General features: G+C 39.4%; 1 protein-coding gene across 4 annotated transcripts in view; it reads right to left on the bottom strand.

The window, feature by feature from the left end:
* Nucleotides 1-12,519: 12,519 nt before the first annotated feature.
* Nucleotides 12,520-21,368, bottom strand: part of MYO16 (myosin XVI) — a 452,710-nt gene continuing 443,861 nt past the window's right edge. For 3 of the 4 annotated variants that reach the window (XM_080377718.1, XM_080377716.1, XM_080377717.1), the window contains one exon: nucleotides 12,520-14,273. In XM_080377718.1, the coding sequence (XP_080233844.1) occupies nucleotides 14,040-14,273 (234 nt within the window). In that variant the 3' untranslated portion in view covers nucleotides 12,520-14,039. The remainder of the gene's footprint in view (nucleotides 14,274-21,368) is intronic. The other variant, XM_080377719.1, reaches the window with a different exon arrangement.

Below are 21,368 nucleotides of genomic sequence, written 5' to 3'. Positions count from 1 at the left end.
TGCTGCTGGACATCTAGAAGTTGTGTAGACCTGGAAGTGAGGGGTTTCAAAATAAATGTTTCTGGTCATTCATCTAGCTACATATTTTTGGTGAGTACATGCAGGTGCCATTCCAATGATCATGGTTATGTCAGGCCACATGACAGAAACCTCCTAATTTGCTTCCCTTCTCCTCCACCCGCTTCATGCTGGGCAAAGGAGGGAGCAAGGAACATGCAGAGCTGTGCCTTTCCTGCCAGCCTGCATGCTGGGATGTTCCCTTCCCTTGTCACTGATACACTCACACCTTGCCTACTGTCTCACACGTGTGATAAGGTGGTAGGGGCTTATGAAACAGTGGGAAGCATTAGACTTCTTGCATGCAGCTCACCTGTTTTGAAAGTCTGGGTGCCATGTGGCATTGACAGCAAGGCACGAAAGAGAAGTAAGAAATGAGCGACATGGGATTTAACAAGGGAAAGAGGCTGTGAGGCAGCAACAAGGACCAGCTCCATCACATGTCAGAGCCTTCTGTGTGAAATGCTGAGCATCTGCAAGCTCCTCAGTGGCCCATGAAACCAAAAGGACTTCAGGGTTTCCAAAGAGTTCTTAGAGTTACTCAGCTTCTTTCAAGATGAGCCTCCTATCACTCCCTTCTTTTGCCTTCCTGTTTCTCCTTCACTTGAAATGTCTAATACTTACTAACTAAACCATTAACTGAGTTAAGCATTTTAATAGGCTAAGTAATTATAGCCCATGGTCATAATAAATGATATGGAGAGGGGATTTTTTGATTAAGAAATATTTTTCCACCCCTGTAGAGCATATGACCTTCAATGTATAGGCCATATTTCTCATTCAGTCTGCCACCCTGAGGGCACCACTTCCTTTTATATATATAAAAAAAAAGTTAATGATGCACTTGTAATCACATGGCTGGATTTGAACAAATCTCATTCAAGACTTTCCCTGAAGGGTTTAATTATACAGGTTTGTGCAGAATTACACCCAGTTGTAATCCTGGGATCTGCTAGTGTAGCTGGTGGTTCATTTGAGCATCTATGCTCCTGACCAAGTGTATTGCACAAAAAAATGTGACGCAACATTCAAAAGAAAAGCTTAAGGAACATAAATGCAAACTGAACCTCTTTAACAACAGCTATATGTACCTTTCTGCAGAACAGCAGAACATAGTTCTGAGCTCTCCCTTCAAGTGGGAAGAAAACATGATCTCAGTTATTTTTATTATGCAACTTAATGTAAATATATTGTTTTCAGTCACAAATGTTTAAAAAAAAATTCAAAAGGAGCTCTTTCCCTGATATCTTTTGATTGAAGGTCTGGGTCAAAGTCTGACATCTGCTACACCGCTATAAATCTAGTGATGATACCTGGATTCCAGTGGAGTAGCTCTGGATTTATACCATCTCCAATGAGAGCTAATTTGGCCTTCTAGATATATAATTGTTCTTAGCGCAAAAAAAATCTATTAATCCTTCACAGTCACTGATTGTGGCATTTTAACAATAACAGCCAGCATGGTTGAGTGTTTTCAGTGCTTGCTGACAGATGGTCATTGTGTTACAAAACAGCCTCCAGTAAATAATGACCATATCCACATGAGAGATGGAAAATAGTTCTCTATTGTACAATCCTTTTTTGCTGCACATAATGAAGTAGAAATGTGTCTTCGACTCCATTTTATACTGACACTGAAAGACCAAAACTTCCATTTAAATGAAAAGTGATAAGAATATGAAAGCAGAAAGGTTCTAAGTTGCTTTTATTTACTTGTTTGCCTATTTGTTTGCATATAATAAACCATCCGGACTTTGTGGTTAATGTTCTTCTATCCTTATATCATAGTGTACAGTTCCCTTAGGGTGCTAATGGAGCTTCTTTTAAAAGACCACAAATAAACTGAAGGCAAAGATACGATTTAATAGTTACAAGATGACAGGGCTAAAACTCTGCTTTCTCCTAACATGATGAGTTTAAGTTCACGGTGGTCTGTGTGGCTGGGATCTCATTCTAACCACAATGCTTAGGACTGTAACGTCTACTAACAGTTTATTACATTAAAATATAACAGAGCTGTGAATTTGCTAATGTTACTAATGTTGGTACAGAAATTATATCTGTTATACTGACAAAGAATCTGAAGCACCAAGTGTGTTCAATAGATGTCTCAAAAATGTTGTTAGTATACTGATGCCTTATTGTACACCAGGGACAGCACAGTAGGCATACTACTACTTAGCTAGGAGGTCAGAGTCAAATGGCGGAAACAAGTTGTCTTGTGTCAGATTATTGACAAATAAAAGGGGTGGTTTTCACAAGCACAGAAACAACTAAGTCACCTTACTGAACACGTGCAGAACTAATTTTTTGAAGAACAAATTGTTGATCAGTAACTGTCTTGATTCCCACTGCAAAAAGTCTCAACGATCCAACTAAGTTGAAGCGAAATGATAAAGCACAACTGCAAAAATAAATACACAGCTCTTCGTTTATATGCTGACTGTTCAGGAGTACAAAAAGTAGCAAAAACTGTTTTCTTGTCATTAAAAAGAGCAGGTAAAGCTAAATACGTGGAATGAACAGATCTATCAAATAAAAATAGTTCTGTCAGCTCTCAAAACCAAAGTATTCTTCAAGTAGCAATTTTCAGCCCCATCTTGCACAACCTACAGCAAAAACACTCATGACTTCCACTGAACTTTTATCTGTGCTGAACCTGAACCATGACTCATTTGCATTTCACTACATTTTAATGTTTGATGTCTTAAACTGGATTATTTTACTGACTCTTATTTTGTAATCAGAGGAAAAAGCAAAACTTCTGAAACCACAAACATCTTAATCTACAAAAGTTTTCAGGACACACTTTGCACAAAGTTCACTACTATGGAGGTCAATGATCAGATTGAAATCAGAAACTTCCATGTGTTTGAGTGACCCCCTCCAGCTGCAAGTGCTCTTGGGTTGTAACTTGTGGGTTTTTAATCCCTGTATGTAGTTACATCTGTTTAAATTAGGAATTGTGCTGAACTAGGTTCTGCGATTAGAAGCAAGAGCGGTGCTTTTATTAGAGGCCATAATGAGTTCTCAGGGCTAGTCACTTGACCCTGACAAGCTGTGGGAAAAATTTTCTATGGCGGTTCCCACTTGTTTCTGATAGTGAAGTAGCCTCTTCAAGACCAACTAATCTCAGTAAAGGTGAGAGACATTCTCATACCTATTAAGTAACCGTTTATAATTCAGAAGAACATTTACGAAAGCAGCAGCGTGTCTTTTGTCTTCTAGATATGGGACAACATTCAATGCTTAAACTAAGTGAGCACTTTTGCTACAACTTGTTGGTAGTTTGAAATCCTGTGGGGAAATGAGTGCATGGCTTCATCACCTGCTAGAGAGCTATCACAGCTCACCCTTAGCTAGCAATCTCAGAGACCTTGAAAGCTGAATGATTACAGAGGTTTACCTTATCATATTTTAAAGGCAGTATCTTCGTTTCAAGGCTGCAACAAAATAAAACAGATCTTGTAACAGCAGTATCTGGAGTAAAAAGATGAGTCTTGGCTCTTGGCAGTTTCAAGACCTCTTTCATTGTCATCATGAATTTAAGTATGTCATTGTTTGTAACTTAGATATATGAAAACAAAGTCTTGCTCCTCTTAAGAAAGGAACACTGAAAGGGAGAGACAATTTTTTTCCTCCTTTTCAGCTCTCATGGTCTTGTGAAGCTAATTCCTTGTCCAGTGGTACCTTTGATATGTTCTTTGGCTGTACGCAAACATAGCTAAATCTTGCTTTATCTCCTCACAGAACTCACACCCACTTTTTATTTCCTTGTACAAAAAGCAGAGGGGGGCATGGGAAGCATTATTCTGCCAAATAAGAGGTTTCAGATCTATCATGCATGGGTTGTACAGGGAAAAGAGGACATTTCCAGCACCGTGAACACATACAATGGAATAGCATCTGCACACTCTTTGTCAAGGTTGAATTGAGAATCCCAGTGTTCCTATAGGGGATTTATTTGTAGTCATACCTACTAAGGAGCACATATTAAATTTACACACACAGCAAAAGAGACCCGTGTGGACACACATATTCATGAAGTATATCTCCGTGTGAGCCACAATTATGACAATACAATTGTTCTTATGTTGAGTGTCGTGTGCCACAGCTCACCAACTCAGCATATTACACACAGACTCCACCAGTCTACTCAGTTCCTAAACATGGTCTTTCAAACCTGCTCTTTCCTGTGCCTTTCTGGAGAGCTGAGTTTTGAAGCCCTGTTGTCTCTTAGACTGCGGGCATGCTTTTCCCCACTGAAGGAGAAATGAGCATTTCTCGTTTTCCTACACTATGGGAGAACTTTTGCAGTTTTGTATCATCACTCTGAATGCTGCCCCAGCATTCTTACAGGCTTGTTTGAACTTGGTGCCATCCTTAATTTTATATATGTTATTCCTGCTCAGCCATCCACTCAGATAACAAATATTTGGAAAACAAGTGTGCCTCACATGCCTTCTAAGAAGAGATCCTATGTGGAATCTCCCTTTCCTGCCAGTTTGCCAGTCATCACTTCCTAAGAATTTATTTTCAACCATCTATTTATCTATATTGTGAACCAAGGTCGTTGTCTACTATAGCATCCCACAGCCAAACTGATGAAGTATGATTTGGGTAGGTGGACTTCAAGGTGGGTAAAAAATTGGCTCGATCATTGGGCTTAAAGCGTCTGACAGCACAAAATCCAATTGTCAGCCAAATAGCAGCATTCCTTCAGGATTAATACTGGGGAAAATTCTGCCTTTACTAATGGCTGAAAAATAATTATATTCATGGATAATGGACAGCAAATTCTCTGTATGTGCTGGGATGAAGAGGAGTCACAACTTCAGTGCAGCTCTGAAGTATGGGGCTGATGTTCAGTGGATGCTGGCAGCCTGAAGGAATGGGCCAGCAGAAATTTAACATTGCTCAAAAACAAATTTTAAGTTTTACATCCTCACCGGAAAGCCCCAGATCAGGCTGAGGGCTGACTGGATAGGAAGCAGCTTTGCTGAAAGGACATGAGGGTCCATGGGGGTAAGAAGCTGAATATGATTCAACAGCATGTCTCTGTGGCAAAGAAACCAAGTCCCATATTGGCCTCTGTTAACAGAAATGCAGCCACACAGAAACTTAGAGAACTGATCCTCCAGATGTCCTTTCCAACCTACATTTCTCTATGACAGCTTTTATGTTCTCAGCTTGTTTAAAAGATGTGACAGAACACAGAAGAAAACCCCAACCCAGTAGCTGAGGTCTTTTTTAACATTAATAAGGCTTTATATGCTCTCTGCCAGTTCAGTTACCTTATTAAAGAAGAAAATGTGGTGGATGATACATATCGTTTCTGGGAACCCCGTATGAGCTGTTTGTTAATATTCTCATCTTCCAGGTACTTGTTACACATTTTCTCCTAATACTTGAATGGGATAAAACAAAACAAAACAAATAAAATAAAGCTGACTAGCTTACTAGAAGTCTGGTTTCTCCCCCCCCCCCCCCCCCCATCCCTGCCCCCAGTGTTTTTTATCTATAGCCTTTATATTCTTCCACATAATCCACAAGTTCTGGATAACAATTGCTAACTCAGTGTAAACCTGGGCAGCTGTTTGTTCAGCTCAACATTTTTTTTTTGTCCTTGCTTAGGCCTTTACATTTACCTGGGAGCATTTTCAAGAACATTGACCTGGATACATGACTATACTCTTATATAAAAGTCATATAAAAGTCATGCATCATTTCTCTTAAACACAATGTCCCAGTGATTTAGCAGGTAAGGAGCATGGGGATCTGGGAACTTCAGGAAAATTTACTGTACTGGCTCAGAAATTCTTGAACTTCCTGGGCAGGTGGAGTCTCCATTCCCTCCACATCCTCCTCTGTGCAGAGATGTGCCCATTATAATGCAACAGTGGTTCCAGGCTGCTGAGGTCCTGTCAGAGGACCAGCAGAGAGGAAACAGTCTAGGAGGTTCCTGGAGTGTGTAGAAGTTAACCTCCTGACACAGCTGGTGAGGGAGCCAGCTAGGGAAGGCGCCCCGCTGGACCTGCTGTTTGTGAACAGAGAAGAACCGGTGGGTGATGTGATGGTTGGAGGCCATCTTGGGCACAGTGTTCATGAAACGATAAAAAGCTTTTCATTCTTGGAGATATAAGCAGGAGTTCAGCTGCTGTGGATTTCCAGGGGGGTGACTTTGGCCTGTTCAGGAGACAGGTTGACAGATTCCCTTGGGGGCCAGTCCTGAAGGACAGCGGGTCCAGGAAGGCTGGACATGCTTCAGGAGGTACAGGAGCAGGTTGTCCCCATGTCCTGAAAGACGAGCCAGCAGGGAAGAAGACCAGCATGGCTGAACAGAGAGCTTTGGCTGGAACTCAGGAAACAAGAGGAAAGCTTATGGCCTGTGGAAGAAGGGACAGGCAACTCAGAAGGGCTACAGGGATGTCGTGAGGTTATACAGGGAGAAAATGAGAAGGGCCAAAGCACAACCAGAACTTAATCTGACTACTGCCACAACAGACAATAACAAAGTTTCTATAAATACATCAACAACTACAGGAGTGCTAAGGAGAACCTCCGTCATTTATTGGATGCGGGGGGAAACATAGTGACAAAGGATGAGCAAAAGGCTAATTTATTCAGTGCCTTGTTTGCCTCAGTCTTTAATAGTAAAGACCAGTTATTCTTTGGGTACCCAGCCCCCTGAACTGGAAGACAGGGACAGGGAGCAGAACGAAGCTCCCATAATCCAAGAGGAAAGGTTTAGTGACCTGCTACACCACTTGGACAAACACAAGTCTACAGGGATGGATGGGATCCACCTGAGGCTGCTGAGGGAGATGGTGGCCCCAAGCCTCACTGAGCCACTTTTAATCATTTATCAGCAGTCCTGGCTAACTGGGGATGTTCCAGTTAACTGTGATGCCCATTCATGAGAAGGGCTGGAAGGAAGACTCATGCAACTACAGGCCTGTTCGTCTGACATTGGTGCTCGTCACCCTGAGCACCATCACATGGCACCTGCAGGATGGTCAAGGAATCAGGCCCAGACAGCATGGGTTTATGATAGGCAGGTCCTGCTTGACTGACCTGATCTCCTTCTGTGACAACGTGACCCATATAGTGGATGAGGCAAAGGCCATGGATGCTGATTACTGATACTAGCAAAGCCTTTGAGACGGTTTCTCACAGCATTCTCCTGGAGAAACTGGCTGTTCATGGCTTGGATGAGTGTACTGCTCACTGGGAAAGAAACCTGGCTGGCTGGCCGAGCCCAAAGTGTGGTGGTGGAGTGACATCCAGCTGGCAGCCAGTCACAAGTAGTGTTCCACAGGCTCAGTATTAGGACCAGTTCTGTTTAATATCTTTGTCAATGATCTGGATGAGGGGATCTGGACAGGCTGGATTGATGGACCAAGGCCAGCTGTATGAGGTTCAACAAGGGTCAGTGCCAGGTCCTGCACTTAGGTCACAGCAACCCCACGCAGCGCTACAGGCTTGGGGAGGAGCAGTTGGAAAAGAACCTGGGGGTGCTGGTTGACAGCCAGCTGAAGATGAGCCAGCAGTGTGCCCAGGTGGTCAAAAGGCCAACAGCATGTTTTTCAAGCTGCATGATGTCTGATGTGGACTCGAGGATTATATAGGACAAAAAATCAAGGCAGAAGAAAGCCTTTGAACTTTAACAGCTACTTTTGGGTTGCTGTCTTGATCTTTGATGATATGGGATCTAGCATGTTGCTTACAGTATCTCTAAAGCTCAGGGAGCCCAGAACTCAGCATGGACCCAGAAGATATGCTAAGTTCATATTACAGGCATGGGAGCTATATCAGTAAATGTTAGACTTGAATAAATACTTTTAGTAATCAGGTTACTAAAATATAATAAAAGAAGATTATTAAAGGAGTTATTTCTATTTAAGGTATTCTTAACTGCACAAACTGATTATGACTAGATTAATAAAATAACGTTTTAGACAAAATCTAGCTTCAGGCTGTCTTCAGAACCATGAGGAATGTCACAACATCTGGAGATTTCCAAAGCACTTCCCCAAACTTACCCATCCACAGACAACCGTTCTTATACCCCAGTTCTCTCACACTTAAACAATAGACATCCCCTTGCCTATCTGATTTGTGAGGCTCAGACCACTCTGTTAGGGAGGACCTGCACTAAAAATAGCTAAGGATGGTTTAATTCAAATGATCCACATGGAGATGTCCTCCTGAAAGAATGTGAAATCAGCTCCCCTAGTTTTTGGAATATTTTCCTGACTGCCAAGTTATACTGTGTTGTGAGAGAGAGGAGCCGTACCTTCATAACTGTTCATTTAATAGCTGTGGTTATTTCATTGCCTCAGCTTTCTAGCCTAGTGGTTTGTTCACATCTGGACCGTGAGAAAGTCACATTCCAATTCCCATTTTCAGAAATATTTAAGTAATTTATATTAAGCGGTAATTAGAAAGAGCCTGGAGCACATTTCTCCTCTTTCTTTGGGAGTGCATGACAGATTCAGCACTTTTCTTTCTGTAATCTAATGAATATTGGGAAACAGGTGGCTACATATCTGTGTAGACTGAGAGGGGACTAAAGCCCAAATAAAAACAGTGGGGGTACAAGCATTAGCTAATAGCTGTCACATGAACATTGCTGTGATGGCAATATACCTGTGCTTGTCAAATTTTCCCTGTTGATGTTTCTAAGAACCTCAGCAGTTCCCCGGCATCTCAAACTAAATATTCATTAGCATGGTCTATTCAGAGAAGAGTGGATTTATGAAAAAGTATGTCTGTGAAGAGTTGAAATTATGTGTAAATTCAGACAGCATGCAACAAACAATTTCTGCTGGAAAACAAAGGGTGAAACACATTAAAAATATTGAAATATTCTATTTCAATATTTTTAAAGGAAAATGTTTAATTTCAAAAATTAAATCTAAAGGTTATGCCAGATTTCATTTACCCACTTCTTTTTTTCATCATAAAAGTCTCTTCGAAAATTAACCTAAATTGACAGAAAAGGAAATAAGAAATGGCTAAGAGGGGATTTTATTCACATATATGAGAACCAAAGCAAGCTACTTAAGGTTGAAGTAATTACTTCTGGCTAATTCAAGATGGGTTTTTTTTTGTTTACTGTAATAGATCAAAAATCCTTAAAAAGTCAAATCGTGGCTTGACAACTTGTTTACCTAAGACACTTCACAGAATAATGCGTGATTCAGCCAGATCCAGCATACATCCATGTGGTTGGGGAAAGGGCCAGACCACAGGTGGGAGGACAGACAGTCTTTGCTAATGATCTAGTTCTCACAGCCACAGTATAAGCCAGCACTGGGATTTATTTATTTCTTCTCAAAATGAAAATCCTGAAGGTACAGAGAACAGCGAAACTGGAAGAAAAGCATTTCCTTATACACCCATCTCTTTTGTTCAGATACTGTCAAATAGTTAAGCTCACGTGGTGTTTTCCTTTTAAAAACTATATATTTAGAACACAAAGCCATGAAACTTTTAATACCATTCTGGAAAACTGACTTGTACAGAGTTTAATCACATTTATTATTTAAACAAGCGAATGGCAAAACTTATTTTAAGTTCCTCAGAGCATTTCAGATATTAGCAGGCTTTATAGAGATAAGAATAACAGGATTACTAGGGAAGTCAATACTATAGAACAGAATTAAAAACTACAATGAATATGGCTATTACTATCACTTTAGAACTATGCTACAATCTATTACTCTTTCTTAGTAAGTTAATTAAATTCTTTGTTCCACACACAAAGGATCTGCAGTATAATAAAGTTATTAACGAAAATAAGTCAACCTTTTAGAAGGAATAGAAAAGGATCACTGGCAAAAAGGCAAATGTAACCCACTTATTCAACAATTATACTATTGTTTTGTAAACAATACAAATTTTTAAAAGGCGTATCACTTCATGTTGTACACAGGTCTTCTGTAAAATATTGGTGAAAGTATTTCTCTGGACATCTAAATTAGTTTTTAAAAGCAAAGTTTTGCTTATATTCTGCAATAGGGATGTAACTACAGCAACTAAAATATTCCAAGTGCTCTTGCAGGAGTAACAAGTAAGGTTTACAAGCTTTAAAAATTTCTCATGCCAGCAGCTGTTGTTTTCTTTTATTGTAGTTTAATACGGTTTCAGAATTCCCTTGGCTTTAAGACCAATGACTTTTTAAAGCGCAAAACATATCTGATTCTTCTTACCTTATACTGAAAGACAGGCTGATTTGTTAGAAGTTTTGTTTGTTTCACATATTAAAAATTAAGCAATAAGGCACAACGTGGAGGAGGGATTATCTGATGGTAACCCCAGCTTCCTGAAATTGCTTTATTGCAAATATAAATATATTTTAGATTGTTCATTGGATATTAAGGGCATTAGCATGCTCATAGAGTTTAATCTTTCCCTTTAGAATTTTAAATTCATAAGGCTTTTTTTTTTGTCTAAGCTATTTTTTAATGTGCAAGAGAGGACTTCATATACTCAAGGAATACTGTAATTGGCTTTTGCGTACTCCACCGGGGAGATTAATTTACAAGCATTGTACAGTTCTGCTAAAACTACTTTTCAACATTTTAAAATGTCAATAGTATATTTTCCCAGCCCTGTAAACACATTTTGATACAGAATATAAACTTTAATGGTAGTTTTAAGACACCTCTGGGGGTATGGTTATTTAAGCAATAAGACACAGTAGGGTGTGAATTATGGTATAATAATTTCCTACCAACTGCATTGTTAGGCACGAGGCCAAAGGCCAGGGGACCAATGAGCACACTAGGTGTGAATTATGACATCATAAGTCACACTCTGGAGTGTCTTACCGCCATTACAGAAATATTTAAAACATTTTTTTAACACAAATTCTTTATTCCTATGGTACTATATTTTAATGGAATATCCTGAAAAATCTTCCCCAGTAAAAAGTTAGCCATTACATAACTTGGATTTAATAACAAAATCGAAAAAAAGTTCTCATATCTTCTGCTGTTTAGTTTGTTGGACTGCACTGTGGTAACATGCTTGAAGGAAGAGCCCCAGAAAATATATGTCTTAACCAAGTTTGCAAAAAAATAGAACAAAGGCCTTCTACACAGCAGGGAATAATCTGCTTTCTCATTGTCTGGTGAATCAGATTGCCTGAATCAGGCTTGCACTGGCTTCTCCTTTGTAACTGCATTGATGAAGCTGCTAGTAAATCTACATACCTTTTTTCCACACTTGGTTCATACTGCTGTAACAGGGCACAATACAGACTTTGAAAGAGTAGCAAAAAGGTTTGTTAGACCCCATTTGAGCTCCTGCAGCTAAGGCTGATCACGGCTGTAACACAACTTTTAGTAAAGATTGCAAATCGTATAATGTGCATTTGTACTATTTCCCATTGTAAACTCCATTTTAATTACATTTTAATATATTTTAAACTTGACAAATGTATTCTCTCCCCTCTGGATACTCCTGCATTACAAGTGCAGCAATGACAACAGTGTCATCTGGAGATACACAAGCTCACCTCACAAATAACTAGCTTGGTGACTGGTAGCAAGCTCACTGCCGCAGCAGAGATCTTGGCATGATCTAAACTGGCTTCTTAGTCAGTTTTTACAGCTTGCCCTAAACCCTCAGGCTGCTGTGGATTGATTGCGATCAGTCACCAAGCCAGCTAGTGGGCATTAGAGTTAGCAATATGACAGAGCTTAGGAGAGGGCTATTTGCCAGACCCGTCTGAGGAGCAATAAGCCTGAGGGCATGTCTGCATGTCTCAGTGCTGTAAGGTGTTCAGGATTGCTAAGCTAGCTGGGTAGATGGGTAGATGTTGTTATGGCTCTGTGTAGTGATGCTGTGCCGTGTAGGCATAATAATTTGCATCCTGGAAGCAATGTAGTTGCAAGGTCAGACTAATCAGCATCCTTGCATCCAGCTCTGGAGCCATCTCATTTCACTCTCACACAGGGATTTCTCTGTATCCCTGGTTACCTGAGCGAAAGGACAAGAAACCTCAATTCTTCCAGGCAAAGCCTTGCTCTGACATAATTGTTTAGTGGGTGAGAATTGTTTTCTGCATAACCTCACAGTGGTTAGCTGCTCCTCCTGGGTCAAGTAATGCTCTATGGCCACTTACATCAGCTGAAGGTAAGATTCAGAGCCTAGAGTGCCTGCTTCTCCATGAAACAGGAATGGGTAATCTCACAGAGAGGACTTCTGTGAAGTTAACTGGTAAAATCCTGAGCTAACCTGGTGTCTTCCTTTCCTTGCCCACTTGAAATGTTTATTTTAATGTCTAGCAAGAGAAGGTGCTTAATTCTGTCTACAGCTTGATGAGACTCATGGGAACGATTTGAATTTTGCTGCTTCCCTGTAAAAACAAACAAGCATGTGACTGTTTTTTACCATTCATCCTGCTTGAAGCTTCTATCATACACGATGGGAAAAGCTACGTCTCTAAGCAGGTTTTTCTTTGTTTTTGTTTCTTTTTTTTTTTTTTCTTTTTCCTTTCTCAACAACTTCCAACCAAGGGTGAGCTTGGTTTTTTAAACCTAGCTTACATTTGAAAATATTAGTCCTACATCCCCTTGCAAAACTACAAGTACTTTTTCCTGGATCCCAATAGGAATGGGGCAAACAGCCAAGAAAAGTTTTTCTCAGTGGCTCTGCGTACTCCAAAAACTTAAAATAAGCGGCTCCTGACAAAATACCTGTGTATATATATAAATTACACTTTTTAGTGGCAAAGCTGTATTTCAAAGACTGCTGAGCAGTAGCTAACAAGTTGCCAGCAGTATGTTTTTCATAAATTAACATTACTCAGAACTCATGTTTGCCAGCTAGAATGCTCCAATTTCTGAAACCATTTTGTTACATGAAAGTTGAGGTATAAATGCATCACTGTACGACCGTAAGGACATAATCCTTTGACATACCCATCTCCATAAAGCCTTCTGGCTTGTAACAGTAAATCACAGCCCTATTTTCATAACTCATTACCATTATGTATCTTTCCACTGACACCTGACCTTAAGCATAATCAGGTATGAATTTCAAATCATACCTAATCTAAATGAGTGCCTCATTATTTTACATAACCCAGAATGAAAATAAGATTTGAGATGTAACTGCAGAATTCACAGTTTACACATTCAGAAACACAAGTCCACTGAAAAGAAGTCATGCTCTGCAATTTGTGACTGTGAACAACATCAAATCACACCTGTATATAGGAGCTTTGCAAGAATTTCAGGATTGGATTTTAGAAAGGATATTGCCAGTTCTGAAGAAAGAACACAGTGTTGAAACTGTTTGGTATGTTGTTAAAGATAAAATATGAAAGAAAAATGTGAGTACTGAATTTATTACCTGTATTTTGAAGAAAGAACAACAGCACCAATTGCATAAAGTTGTAAAACACCAGTAATAAACATGTAAATAATCTTCGGGTTTGCAACACCAATAGAACACAGACATCTACAAAGAAATATATATATGTTTACATGTAATATAATAAAACCATTCATTAGGGAACAAGAAACATCATATTTTTGTACTATATAAAACAGCTGTACAGTGTGCACACAGAATTTCCTGATCTCTCTAAAATGCCTGTCAGCCACTTCTCGCCATCATCATTTGCTTAACGTAGTTTCTTCATTGTCCATAGGAGAACTCCAAGTGACTGTCTCATACTTCTAAACTACTTATAGTGCAGTTTGTCTCCATATATATATACACACACGCATATATATACTTACAGATGCACATGTATGTATATGTGTATATATATATATAAAAGAACAAATGCACACATGTACACGCACACACGACAGATCTAAATAGCTCCTCCATCCTGTGCTCTTGAGCGAGTGCCTGTAAAAAATCCCTGCATGCTTTATGAAGGGAAGAAAACTTGCTGATTGTGCAGATTGAAGTCATTAGATGGTTTCATTCCTAACAGTCTGCAAACACACACATCTGAATCACATGGTGGTATCCCATATGCCTGAAGACAGTCTGTTGCAGGAGGTATCTTCGACCTTCTTCAGCAGCGTTGGCTTCTTACACGGGGGTGGAGGTGGGGCTGTGATTCTTTGCTCCGTGTTGTGCAAGATTTGCTGCCAGTCTTCTCTCTCTTCACACAGCTTTCTCCTCCAATCTAGAAGCTCTTGCAGAGCCACACTCTCATTCTCTGAAAGTCTAAGCTGGTGAATAACCTGTTAGTGAGAAGGAAATAATAAAAAAAATGGATGAAGTAAATTCTCCTGGCACTGTAAAACTGCAACATCCATGTTGAAACTTCACACAGGATCCTCTGCCCCTTTTGTCATGGATGTAAACCTGTGGGCAGGGCAGATTCAGGTCCTGTTTTCCTATCTCCATTGTAAGGAGCTCAGTGACATTCATAATGATGTGTAAACAATAATGACTTTCAGCAAAAGAACTTTCCCTTGACCTCATGAGAGGTGTTCTACACTGCCAAGCCCCATGATAGGAGTGAACCAGCTTCTGCTCTCCATCCATAATTTGCAAAGGGCACCACGGAGCATTATAAGCTTACCCACACATTCTAGTAGGATGATGAACAGAAATCCTGCAACTGCTACAGCGTGCCCTGGCTTAGCCATGTTAGATGGTGAGTGGCTGTGAACGCTGCCATTCTAACATTTACAATTAAAGAAATAAATAGATGTGTGGGTAAGCACTCAAGTCCTACCCTTGCTGAGGGAAAGCTGCTGTCATATGTACTACAGCTGAAAGAAAACAGATCAAAGAACCCTGTTAATAATTTGAAATTCCAAAAGGGTTAAACTGTGTGCTTAGCTCACTGACCCCTCTATGCATTTACCATTCTTTACACTGAAAATAAAGAAAATGAATTATTCAGAATTGCCTTATTTCAGTCTCATGTCTAAAAGTCATAGAAGCGAAGTTTATGAAACAGATGCTAAAAATGAAACAAATGGAAAAAACTCCCCTATATCAACAAAAGGTATATGAACACAGTCCTCTGAAAAACACAAAATGCACTGCCTATAGTTATAAGTAGTCCGTGTTTCGAGCACCTTGGTCTTAAAACTGTTGTCATATAATATTTTTGTACTCACAAAATACTCCTTTATACAGAGCAAATAGCAGCTGCAGAGGTAGGAGGGTTTTGCCCCTAAATGTAAATACCCAAACAGTCAGAACCAGAAATCACAGCCAGAACCAGGTAGTCACAGATAGGTGTTATCGTTAGAACCAGGGGCTGGCCCTTGCCTTGCCCCAGAGAATACATTAACAACTTAAAATGTAGTTTCAGTTGGCCTGAAACTATTTCTAGATCTATCTTGAAGTAGCCAAACAGTTCGGTAATAGATCCATTAACCACTTAGAAGAAACTGTTCCCTCCCATTTTATTTTTCTGTTCCTATGATTGTCTACTTTTTTCAAGTCAGTTTGAAGACCCTGTGACAAGTCCACGAAGCTATGAAGCCCATCTTACCAACCTTTAAGACCTACTTAGCACCTACGCAGCACAGCAGCACCTAGAGGAGGTACTGAGAGCTATTCACTTGTGGGTGTTCTGTAGCAGAGGACTATCTAAGGGATATGAACCAAACCCAACACAACAGCTAATGGCCCATGGCCCTTACCCTGGTACCTTCCTTCTTAAGAACTCCACCAGGGGCACCTATAAGAGGTCCCTATCACATTCTGAAAATGCTCATACCTCACACAACGGGCTCATGTGAGAAGTATGGCTATTCTTGTCAATGTTGCATTTATAAACCTTATCTTAATGAGGGATGGCTGCATATTAGTTACCATGAAAAAGGAATTGATGTGCAGTGCCCTTAAATGCTCATGAGACACTATGCATGTGGTCGGTTCCAGTTGCAAGGAGGGCTGAGCAACATGAAGGGCATTTTTGTCACTGATGAGCAATGAGGGTCCCTGGGGTAGAAGACTGCTATTGCCTGTGGCTCCTGATGTTCCTTCGTGGAACAGCAGGTACCTGGCCACGGAAGCTGACAGGGGTTCTACATTGCTGCTTCAAATGTGTCCTGTGCAAGTCAAACCTTTCACACGTGCTGTCAGGGAAGGAATGGGACCTTACATGGAGGTGCCTGAAGATCAATGGGGAATCTGCTTAACTTCTGGTTGGTTGAAATTTCAAAGAGAAATGCATTAACCATGTCTTAATAACATTTATTAATGCATGTCTTAATAAAAGGTATTATAATGTTGAGTACAACTGTAAATTCTGCATTTTTAAGAAAAAAGAAGAAAAATGGAAAGTGTTTGAAAGACTACATTAAAGTGTATTTTGGTGCCATCCCAATTGCATAACACTATGAAATCAAAAACCTCTTTGCTTTTATGTTTACACAAAATGTAACAGGGCATCTCAGTGACTCAAAGGAAAATTAAATTTTCCACAGATATTGTTAGAGGGATATCAGAGATTTCTTGTGTACCAAAACACATTAGCTTTTTTTTTTCCCTTTCTTTTTTTTTTTTTCCTCCCCAGTGTGAGTAGGAAAGATTAGATGACAAATAAAAACTTTGTAATTAGAAACAATTTATCAAGAAAGACAGGAGAGGTAGTTTTATTTTATAGAACAGATGTATAGTTTGGGACTTACTCTGGCCAATTTCTATAGATTTCCATGGCTTTAAATTGTGGGCATAACCCAGTTTACAAAACAGGCAGACTAGAATCCAATCTTCCCAATTTAGAAACTTTATTTGCATCTAAATTTTAGGCATTTCATGAACCTGTATTAGGCGTGCTTCTCAGAGAGGTGTTAGAACATACAAAAAGCAAGCTATGTTATATTGCTGTCGCAAGAGTTTCATATGAGTTTCAGAGTTCAATAATGAAAGACGTGCCTGAATACTGGTAGATAAGTATACTTATAAGAAAACAGATATTTTGAAACCCTGTGTTGTTGGATGTGCTCAAATGACAAAAGTTTGATAGCATGACTAATGAAGTATGGAGGAATTTTCGATTTTGAAAGATGGACAAAGTATTTGAATAGAGACAGTGCCACTGCTATTCTAAGAAACATAAAGGCACACAGGTGCAGGGTGAAAAGCGAATACATTTTGCCTGGGCAAGGCAATTGACAAATGCATCCTATTTATAGCTTATAGGCACTGAAGAAGCTTTATTATCCTGACCCTGCTTATGTAAGCTGTAAATTAATGTTGGGTCAGCAGTTTCACTATAGAGCTCATTTTCCAGTATACAGTGGACAAATGTTGGTGCAGTCCACAAATCAGTGTACATCTTTGACTGTATTTTTTTAAAAAGGATGGAAAAAGTTATAAAATCTTTACTTATTATGAGATTGATCTGGTAAGTAAGCCAGGAAAAGTTTATATTTGAACTTTGATGAAGGATGTGATAGAAATGCAGTGGAAATGAAATGGAGGAAAACACACAAGAAATGTCAGAGCTTTAAATGAATCAATGAATGTAATTAGATCTATTGGGATAACATGCTATCTTTTCTGTTTTCCATTCATGTTTAGACCTGTGACAAGCTAAAGATTTGTTATACATATAATAATTTTACATGAAGCAGAATGTAAAACAGCAAGCTATGTTTCTTCATTACAGCTCCATATCCCAAACACGTATTTTGTGAAGACTACTGATCTCTTCAATGAACAATGAAAAAACAACTTCACCCATTAAAAGGTAGAGATGATGCCAACTGTAAACCAGGATTTTCCTACTCAAAGTCAATGGTCACTCAGACATGGGCAACATAGCATTTGGGCTAGACCCACAAAAACATATAGCATTTGAATACATAGCATTTAACAGCCCTGCCATCTGGTGGAAACACCATCCCTGTGTTTGGTATCTGGAGTCCTTACTGAACAAAAAAGAAAAGCTGAAGTATCAAAGACAGTGACGCACAAGAGAAGAATATGTGGAATTACCAAAGCTATTCACTGGAAACTGCAATGTCGTTTTAGCACACAAGAGCTCGTGGAGACAGAGCACTTTGGTTGTATGCTGGCAACCATGAAAATGTCAGAGCACAATTTTGCCTACTGAGTTATATGCATTTAAGTATTGCAGTCATTGGAGAATGAGCCAAGATCCTGAATTGCCTTGTGGATTTAGGCTTCTGAATTCTGCCTAAATTTCACTTTGTGGCCTAAAGCAGACATACTGGATTTCAACTTTGTCTTAGAATCAAGATGAAATGCTGCAAGGTAAGTCAATAATTAATTTTAATTGTAGTCTTATTTCTTAGGCTAGTTAAAAACTCCAGCAAGTTTTTAACTCTGGAAAGTTGAAGGTTTCACGTTAACAGGTCCATTTAAAATTAACATTAGTTTGAGTTATTTAGACATTTGAATCTAGAATCTCAGGAAATTCATTCTGCATTAAAAAATCAAATGCTGTAACTTTACAGAGGATATTTTGTAACATACAGAAGTAACAAAGAGCTTATATTGTCTATTTGTGTATCAAATGCAACAGTCTTATCATCAAGCTATTGCCAAAGGACTCATTAAACTGTCTGCCAGAGATTTATTAATTTTCATTAGTAGATTCTTTTGAGTGTTTCACCTCACTTTGCTCTCTCCCTGACCAAATGTAGAGTTTAATTTTAAAAAAATGTGTATTGTACTCTAGTAGTTTGGTTTTTTTTTTGGTTATTTGCAGTTACTTGGTATTTCTATAATTGGTAGTTCTACTACTACTGACAAGAAATTGGAACAAAGTGTGCCCTTAGTAAATTTGCAGATGACACCAAGTTGGCGGGGAGTGTTGATCTTCTGGAGGGCAGGCAGGCTCTGCAGAGGGGTCTGGACAGGCTGGATCGATGGGCCAAGGCCACCTGCATGAGGTTCAACAAGGCTCAGTGCTGGGCCCTGCACTTGGGTCACACCAGCCCCACTCAGCGCTAAAGGCTTGGGGCAGAGTGGCTGGAAAGCTGCCTGGTGGGAAAGGGCCTGGGGGTGCTGGTCAACAGCCAGCTGAACATGAGCCAGCAGTGTGCCCAGGTGGCCAAGGCAGCCAACAGCATCCTGGCTTGTATCAGAAACGGTGTGGCCAGCAGGGCCAGGGCAGTGATTGTCCCCCTGTACCCGTCAGCACTGCTGAGGCCGCACCTCGAATGCTGTGTTCAGGTTTGGGCCCCTCACTGCAAGAGGGACACTGAGGTGCTGGAGCGTGTTCAGGGAAGGACAATGGAGCTGGTGAAGGGTCTGGAGAAGCATTATGAGAGGTGGCTGAGGGAACGGGGGTTGTTTAGCCTGGAGAAGAGAAGACTCAGGGGGACTTAATTGCTCTCTACAACTATTTGAAAGAAGGTTGCAGACAGGTGGGGGTCAGTCTCTTCTCCCAGATAACAAGCAACAAGAAGAAATGGCCTCAAGTTGTGCTGTGGTAGGTTTAGATTGGATATTAGGAACAATTTCTTCACTGAAAGGATGGTCAAGCATTGGAACAGGCTGCCTGGGGAGGTGGTGGCATCACCATCACTGGAAGCATTTAAAACATGCATAAATGTGGTACTTAGGAAGATGCTTTAGTGGTGGGTTAACAGTTGGATTTGATGATCTTAAAAGTCTTTCCCAGCCTAAATGATTCTATTATTCCATTTAATTACATTCTTGGATGTTAGAACATACAATTATTTTTTTTTTTCACAAAATGTAGTTCTGCATACTTTATTACAGTTCTGTTTTTAGTTCCTTCTGTAAGTTTTAGTAAAATCCCTGAATATAGACTTATAAACACAACATAAAGCAGACTTTTAAATCACAAAACAGTTTAAGGACATGTACAGTATATTAGCATGTGTTCCTGAGACATTTGCATGAGGTAGCTAGTCCATATTTTCCCTTTAGAGAAATATTGCAATTATTTTCTTTAATAATTTGTCAATGTTGGTGCCTTAAAGTAACTGTCAGTAGATGTTCACAATTAATTATTACAGCATTATGTTTCTCTTCCATTATTGCTCTAAATTGTTAGTAAAGTTGAGGTACCGTCATGGAATCCATGGGGAGATTCTATGAGTCTAGAAAAGCAATGATTGTGCCTTTCTAAAATTTGATCAGGATCTAAAATTAATTATGTAACATATGTAAAATGTTGACAATAAATTATCATAATTATCTTAGAAATGGAACTGCCTTGACAAACCCCACGCTTTTAATTTTTTCCAATTTGTAGGCTGCCTAAAACTGTAAGCAGAACAACTTTCAGCCAATAGGTGAGTCACAGTTATCTTTATTAAAGCCCTCAAAAGAAGTTCACAAACCCCAGCGGGTCTCCTGCAGATCATCAGTTTTAAAGACAGAAGTGATCAGGATGTTCTTACCTATCATTTCAAAATAAAAGATGCAATTTAATTCATTAATTCTGGAATTATGGCATGCATCTCCCTCACAGAAATGTTTATAACTCCTAATGGCTTCATCTTTCTCTGTTTTCTTTTTGCATCTGATAAGCCCCTACACTGACTGCTTCCAAACATGCATGTCACATCTTTTTTCCAAACTACAGGACAGTCACATTGCAACCTCTCAAAAACTCCTGACCCTTCAGGTTCAAACACATACTTAGGTTTTATCTGCGTTACAAAAAAAGCATAAATTAGGAAAGGCTTGCTTTTCCACCAATTCTTGAATTAAGAAAAAAAAGAAAAAAAATCTGTCAGCCTACATGTTATTTAACAACACAATACTCATTTAAAGATAAAAGGGGAAAGCATACAGTAAACCAAGGGTGTGTTGAGAAGCCTAGGCAAGCATTCAACATAAATCAAATCAATATGTAAATTCGTGTTTGATTGGGAAATCTGCATTGCCCATGTAAGACCCCAGCAGGGAGTAGAGAGCATCTATGATAAATGAGTTTACATGCTTCTAAATTCCAATTAAAAATCGTCAAATACAAATGTACCACTGGGATCCAAGCTGATTCATGTGATTGTCTTGTGAATGCTGGGACAGGCATTTTTTTTCCGAATGCAGACCCACTGGATGTAGTAACTTGATATGTGATATGCAACAATAAAGTGATTTTAGTTAATAGTTCTTTTAAACTGCTGATGATTTTTCTTTGTGTTGGAGCAACTTTACAATCTTCCAAAACAAAGCTCTCCAAATAGATGGCAAATGGGTTTATGGGAAAGGAGAAAATGGCAAAGATGACAACTGTTTTGTCTGGTGCAAATCTGGAATTGCTCTGGTGGAGATATGCCAGCTTAAATAGAGTTAAACATGATGATCCGTAACTGATACATATATTATGTTTGCTTTTTTCTAAACAAGAAAATCTTTTT

This window comes from Falco punctatus (genome assembly GCF_963210335.1).
Source record: "Falco punctatus genome assembly, chromosome: 2".
NCBI classification, from domain to species: domain Eukaryota; kingdom Metazoa; phylum Chordata; class Aves; order Falconiformes; family Falconidae; genus Falco; species Falco punctatus.
The sequence above is the reverse complement of the archived record's forward strand: the minus strand, read 5'-3'. Positions and strand labels throughout refer to the sequence as shown.